This window comes from Bidens hawaiensis, unplaced genomic scaffold (genome assembly GCF_021521415.1).
Source record: "Bidens hawaiensis isolate Kalapana, Puna unplaced genomic scaffold, B.hawaiensis_p1.1 tig00011229_1, whole genome shotgun sequence".
NCBI lineage: Eukaryota > Viridiplantae > Streptophyta > Magnoliopsida > Asterales > Asteraceae > Bidens > Bidens hawaiensis.
Window position 1 is genome coordinate 665,280 of NW_027491874.1, and position 7,294 is coordinate 672,573.

Sequence of the window (7,294 nt, forward strand, 5' to 3'; positions counted from 1 at the left end):
AGCCTTTTAATAAAATATTCATTAATAAAATGTCGGGTCATAATACCCGTTTTGTTATTTCAATACCTGTTTTTTCAAAATATGATTCTTCACAATATTTAACTAAAATATCTGAGCCATCAGATCACCTCTAATGACTATGTCTCCAATCTTCTATCCGTTCCTGTCTGTCAGTTCTATTCTTTATAGTTCCCTGAAACGTGGGGAAAAAAATACGTCAGCACACAGCCGGTGAATGACGCTGACTCAATAATACCAGTTTGTAAACAATAACAATACCTTTGTGACAATACTCATTAGGCACCCAACTCAATTTGGTTACAATTACCCTAAGTACATGTACAATTAATCATATACACAATATCATTTCTCTGATCAGTCCCGTAGACTATCAGAGGCATGTTTGATGATATGCATGGCCTCGGGGAAATCCGAGTCACCATGTATGTATGGATCCAGACACATGTATACTCTTAATTTGAGTATGCCCGTTTCTCATTATTGTATCACAAAGTTTTAAGGATTCGTAAATCCTATGTAAACAGTTCAGACTCTAAAAGAGTTGTAAAAGTTTAGGGCGTATTCACCTTTTATGATTGTAATCAGTTTCTGATACTGATTCCTGTATATTGATCAGTTTCGGTTACTGACCCCTGTCTGTAAATCAGTTTCTGTTACTGATTCATGTTTCTGTTTTCAGCTTTCAGATTGATTGATTGGCTGTTATCTCGGACCTATAGTACGAGTATAACATTTGTATAAATATCTAGATCTACGATCTAGCTTCAGACCCCGTAGTCTGTTTTGTATAGCTGTAACCTTGATAATTTATTTGTTTGTATAAAACATGTGAACATTTAGTCCCTTTGTTTATTTATTAATTATATATCAGGTTTCTTCTTCAGGAAGAAACATTTATACCAGGTTTCTTCTTCAAGAAGAAACATTACTTTACTTGTGTGAATGAATAGTATTTTTCTTAATCATTAAGAAATACTATTTAACTATAACTTTTGCATATAACTGATTACATTTCTTAATCGTGAAGAAACAATAATTTAAATATAACCCTTGCTTATGGAAAGTTATATTATGTTTATCAGTAATCAAGGTTTGGGCTATACCCCCGACTATGGTCTAAGATATTATAACAATAAAATAATAATTTAATCAGAACCCCTACCTAGTACGGGTGTTTGGAGTTAAATGCCTATGACTGATCGAGCAGCACCTCTACTCTATATCACGTACTAGAGCTTAGACTGTCAGAGCTTCGGAGCTTGGCACGTTCCACGAGACTGGCACGCAAACCGAGGTTTAGTGTGTGTGTAATGTGTGTGAACTTTGGTGTGAAATGAAATGCTGTGAGCCTTCCCTTTTATAGCCGAATTTGGGATCCATCGCGTAGCGCGGTGGTCCATTGTCTTAAGCCATCGCGTAGTGCGATGTCAGAGAAACGACGCGTGGCTGCTGACTCAGCCCTAGCGTCTACCACGTGTCCCCTAGTCGCGACACGTGTTGCTGCGTCATCACAGACCGTCGCGTAGCGTGATGGGTTCCAGAATTTAGATTTTTATTTTTAGTCCCTCGTCTTTGATAACTTGCCATTTCATGAGAAGTGCAAAGTGCGCCATCAAAACGCCACATTACGCCCATCACCCAAGTCCGAGTCATTGTCCGTGCTCGTGCGCGTCGGGTGATTCGCACCCTCTGCTAGGACTATGGAGAGTGGTTAGCCACATTAAAACATTTTTATGGAAACTTGCTTCCTTATAAAGAGCTTCCATTTCTTTGTTTGTTTCTATATGGGATGAAAGTATATTTTTCTTATTTATACCCATGTGGAATGCTTCCACTTTCTTCCATCTTTCCATGTGGGATGGATTTTTCTTATTTCCTTAACATAAGAATGCTTTGTTTTTCTTTATCTCATTCTTCCCCTTACTTATCTTTGAGATTATTTTTAATCCTTCAACTTTCAAAGTTGGCAATTTTAACCCAAAATAAATATGGGTTTTTCCTAAATGTTACAAACCATGCGAGTCAAAATCAACAGAAACATTATTGTCAATAGAAAACTTTCGTACAGAAATGAGGTTTTTGATTATATTAGGGGTATAAAGGACATTTTTCAGGTAAAAGAGTCGGTTTGGGTTTTTAATGGTGTGGTGACCCGATCCAAGGATGGAATACGCTCTCCATTACCCAAAAATATAGAGCCATACGAATTTTACAACAGGGGATTTTGAATCATACCTGGATTACCAGTGAGATGATCCATAGCACCGGTGTCCATGTTCCACTCTTCATCATTAGTTGGTGTTAAAGTCACAGCTTGAAAAGCCTGACCTAGTTGGTTGGATCCATTGCATCAAAAGTGGCAACATTTGCTTGTGGAGCCTGTTGAGATTGTGAAGGACATACAGTGGAGTTACTAGGCTGCCAACTTTATGGAGAGTTTGACTTGTTGCTACTGGACTTTGGAGGTTGATCCATCCATTGTTGAAATGGGTTGGCCCAAAGAGGGAAGTTGTTCCAGGCTTGGGTGGGGTACAAACTTGGTGGTGGAGTCCAACAGTCCCAACCAGGTTGTTGCATAATAGGACCAGTCATCATAGGCCATTGGTTGAAATTGGCACAACGGTTACCGGTAAAGTTGGTATTTCCTTTGCCGCGTCCACCACGACCACCACCACGAGAAGAGTGACCATGGCGGCCGCTGCCCTTGGAATAATTAGGAAGCCAGTTTTCTGGAAGTTGTGAATCAGACCTGACAGTTGCCATAGCGGCTAGTGCAGAAAGGAGTTCCCGAGCCATTTGGCGTTGTTGTTCGGAGTGAAGCATGCGGCATGTCGTCTCCCACATTGGTGTGGTTTGAGTGATGATGTTCTGGCGGCGTCGTACTCACGGGAAGACCCCTGACCAGTTGAATGACAAGTCAGGTGTCGTTCACGGGGCAGTCGACATCGATGAGTTGGTCTCCTAACATCTTCAATTTTTGACAGTAGCTTTCAAGTGATGGAATGGATTTTAGGGTGAGGTTGTTGAATTCGAGTTCTAGGGTGGCAGCCCTAGCACCTTTGTTGTTCAAAAAGATATCTTTCAATCGGTTCCACGCCTCCAATGCGGTGGATTCCAGGACAAGGATGCGAACCAAGAGGTCATCTTCTAGTGTTCTGTAGATCCACTGTAAGACTATGGCGTCAATCTTGGACCATTCTTCATATGACTCATGAGTATGAGCAGGCGGGGCGGTGCCATTGATGTGAGATAACACATCGTAACCCCAAGCATGGAGCTGGAAGAGTTTGACCCATGAAGAGTAAGACACCTTTTTGCCTTCAAGAACTCTAACCTTTCATTGGATATTGGTCACGGTATACACCGGGTGTAGAGACTTTTGTTTACCTGCCATTGAATCATAATCAATGGAGCAAGAAAAAAACAAGAAAATAATTTAGATGGAGGCTAGGGTTTTTAGAGAGTCTGTGATACCATGAAGATTATTGAATGGATTGATTGTTTGTCATTCACTATCAAAGGAAATATACACACAAAAGTTTGCAACTGACCATCCGAAGATTATGCCAATCAAACGGCTACCAAGGCTACAATTTGGTATTCTATTTTAACATAATATACATGTGCTAATAAATTTTAGCTATAAATTGAAAAACTTGAATAATGTGTTAGATCACATATTCTAGAAGGGTATACTTGTCAAATTTCGACTCATACCAAGTTTACCATCAACTAAAATACATCAGTAAAAAATATCAAGAAAAAAACACTAAACTAAAGAAAACTGTACCGGATGAAGAAGATGTGGTCTAGATTGAAACCCACAACTGAAAGATAAACAATGTTGAACCAATAAACCCTAAATTGTGATAAAAAAACAAAGAGAAATTGAATTAAAATACGATGATAACTTACTTAGAAAAGAAAGAAATCCAGCCTCCACTTCCTGTGTGTCGCAACTCACAAAAATGAAACGTTGTGGTGTTGTTTATGGAAACTGAAAATCATACCTGTTTCGGATGGAAGATCTGGTTGTCGGAGGCGAAAGAGAGAATCGGAAGTATAGTTAAATTTTGAATTTTGAAACAAAACCCTAGATAAAGATTTCAGACGAATCTTTCTCAAAAGCGTCTAGAGGCGTGGCCTCCTATTTTGTGAACACGTTAGCAAATAAAACCTTACGTGTCTCAAAGGAATGTGGAAGGTACACGTGTCTCAAAGGAATAAGATGGCGAGAGTATAACAAACCATATAATTATAAAAGGAAAAGTAAAGAAATAAAACAAGTGAAATTCATCCCACATTGGTGGAGGAAAGAAAATGGAATGCTTCCACCTTGGTATAAATAAGAATGTGAGTTCTTGCCCCACATCACTAAATTAAAAAAACTTGTAATCTCTTTACAAGAAAGAGAGCTCATATGATAATATTCTTATGTGATAAATCACACCCAGTGGTTCTAGCGAAGGGTGCGAAGCACCCGACGCACACGCGCAAGGGCTCGGGCTCGGGCAAAGTGCGATGGACGCAATGTGGCGCTTTGAACGGTGACACGTTGCCTGACACGCGGCATAGCTAGGGCTGACTCGACAACCCTATGTTTACTTAGCGCTACGTGATGTGTTTGTTGGTGTCAGTGTTGGTTCACGCTACGCGAACTGACCCAGTTTCAACTATAAATAGGTTCGGATCCAGACTTCATTTTCTCGACCCAAAATCAGATCTCCCTCTCAATTTTCTTATATATAAGAGTGCTGGTATAATACCCGAGTAGTCGTAACGGTACCTCTCTGATTGAAAGAAACTTTTATACGCGAAACCGAAAGCTCTGCCTGAACAAGGTAAGAGACATTGTGACATCATGTAAAGTTTCTAGTCTCGTGTTTATCGGTTATAATTATGGGGTTTATACTAACTTAGATATACTACATTGTGCTTAACCTAGATGCTTAATATCAGGAGGCTTGTTAATTGTAAACTTTCAAGGTGAGACATTCGAGTTTTTGTATAACTCATATTTGTGTGAGGCAACCGGTTTTCTAATACTGTCATGATGATCTTTAAACTTATAAAACTCATGACAGATAGTCCAAATGTTTCAAATATATTTTTAAATGATTTTAATTACATTACAGTGATTAAGTCTCTGTAGACTTATAGGATGGTTACTATTAGTATTGTGCGGTTTTATATACAAGGCTTGCTTACTAGTCTATTACACGCTACTTATTAGACAAGTGTTTCCCAATAAATAATATGACAATAGTCACAGATACGGTCGAGTGACAAGTACATTTCGGTAATTTGTAAGAAAGCAGATATAAAAACATCTTAATGCTGCAACGGTAAAATGTATCATTTATAAATGAATGTACTCACAAGTATTTTCTATTGATCAAATATTTTTAAACATGTTTCAGGTGACTTGTTAGAGACAAATGAATGATACATGCGGAGTTCCAGCTTAAATAAATGGCTTATCACCAAAATAAAGAAATGTGTTTTGTAAATTAGGGTTTATCCCTATAAAAAACTTATATTTGTATAAAAATGGGTTTTGATCCCAATTTATAAAATAAGAATCATGGTGTTTTTATAACTCTGATTGTTTTTTTAACTACGGTTTTGATGAAATATTCCACTCAAATATTTTAATAAACACCGATATCACCACTCAATATTCACGGCTCCCCTCCTGAGATATAATGGTTGGAGACTGTGACATTTTGACAAAGTTTTGAGAAATATATAACTACTAGATTTTATCCCCCGTATTACTGGGGTTGTTTTACATTATCGTTTTTAATATTTATATGTATATTTGGATTTTAGTTTTATTATTGTAAGAAAGTTAATAATTAATATACTTGAGGTTTGATGATGAAATGGTTTTACAAATAAATGATATGTTATAATCCGGTTTAAAAGCTATCTGGGTTTGGTGATATCTATTACCTGTTTATTTTCTTTATTATAAAATTGTTTTTTAATTATAAATAATATCTTTTTTAAAAAATAAAATAGGATATTAACTTTTAGTATATTCCTATTTTATAGGATTTTCATATCAAATATTTGATGAGATATCTGGGTTTGGTGAGACCTTTACCCGTGAATTCGGGTCAAATGCATGAGAAGCCTTCATTTATAAATAAAGCAATCTGATGGCTTGAAAGAATGGTTGTTTTACATTTTTCGTTTTTTATTATTTATTTTTTGGATTTTATTTTTCTTTATTGTAATAATATACTTAGGGTTTAATAATGAAAGGGTTTCATAAATAAATGATATGTTATAACCCGTTTAAAAACTATCTGGATTTGATGACCCATGCCCCGCTTATGTTTTTTACTATAAAATTGTTTATTAGTTATAAATAATATTTTTTTCTTTTTAAATTGGATATTAAATTTTAGCATATCCCTATTTTATAGGATTTTCATATCAAATAATTGGTAAGATTAATTTTTAATTTAATGAGATGTTATAACCCGTTTAAAAGCTATCTGGTTTTGGTAAAACCCATACCTATGAATTTGGGTTAAATCAATGAGAGGTCTCCATTTAAAAATCAAACAATCTGGTGGCTTCCATAAAAAGGGGAGTGACCACATCGCAATACATAGAATTTTAGGGGTTTCGTTTATATATATTATAGATTATAGATATAGATATAATAAACGTAACAAAAATTTATATTTTCTTTTATAAAAAATGATTGAAAAGATCATAAATGTTATTATTATTTACATTGCTACCTCCACCTTCTAATCTATCCCTTTCCTCCCTCCCTACAGCTGAATAAGCACGAATAGCAAATGCTATTCGATTCATCCAAATCTCACTCGTCTTTATTATTTATTAATTCATTTTCAAAAACAAAACCTAATATCCCATGCCGATCTTTTATTCAAATTCATGCAAATTCAAACCTAATCGAGATCCCATGTTCTAAACACACACACCAATCTCCCACGTAGATTTTTTATTTTTGTTATTGTTAATGTTTGACGAAGATACATCAAGGGTATGTGTTCCTATGCTCATTACAAAATTTTAGAATTTTGTTATTTAGTGTGCATTCAATCTCAAGCCTAATGATAAAAAGATTGCATCCTTTAGGGTTGAAATGCATGCATGATTATTAGTTCCATTTTTGCAGTTGATAAAGCGATATATGTTATAATCTTTAAAGTTTTGGTTAAGGACATTGAAATGCATGCATGTATGATTATCCGTTTCATTTTACTACAGTTAATTTATGCAGTTAGAG

The 7,294-nt window shown here is 35.9% G+C and overlaps 1 protein-coding gene across 1 annotated transcript; it reads right to left on the reverse strand.

The window, feature by feature from the left end:
* Positions 1–2,938: 2,938 nt before the first annotated feature.
* Positions 2,939–3,423, reverse strand: LOC143537589 (uncharacterized). The gene is made up of 2 exons (XM_077031325.1): positions 3,409–3,423; positions 2,939–3,355 (listed from the first exon to the last, which is right to left on the reverse strand). The coding sequence occupies exons 1-2, from the start codon at positions 3,421–3,423 to the stop codon at positions 2,939–2,941; spliced, it is 432 nt and encodes a 143-aa protein (XP_076887440.1).
* Positions 3,424–7,294: the final 3,871 nt, after the last annotated feature.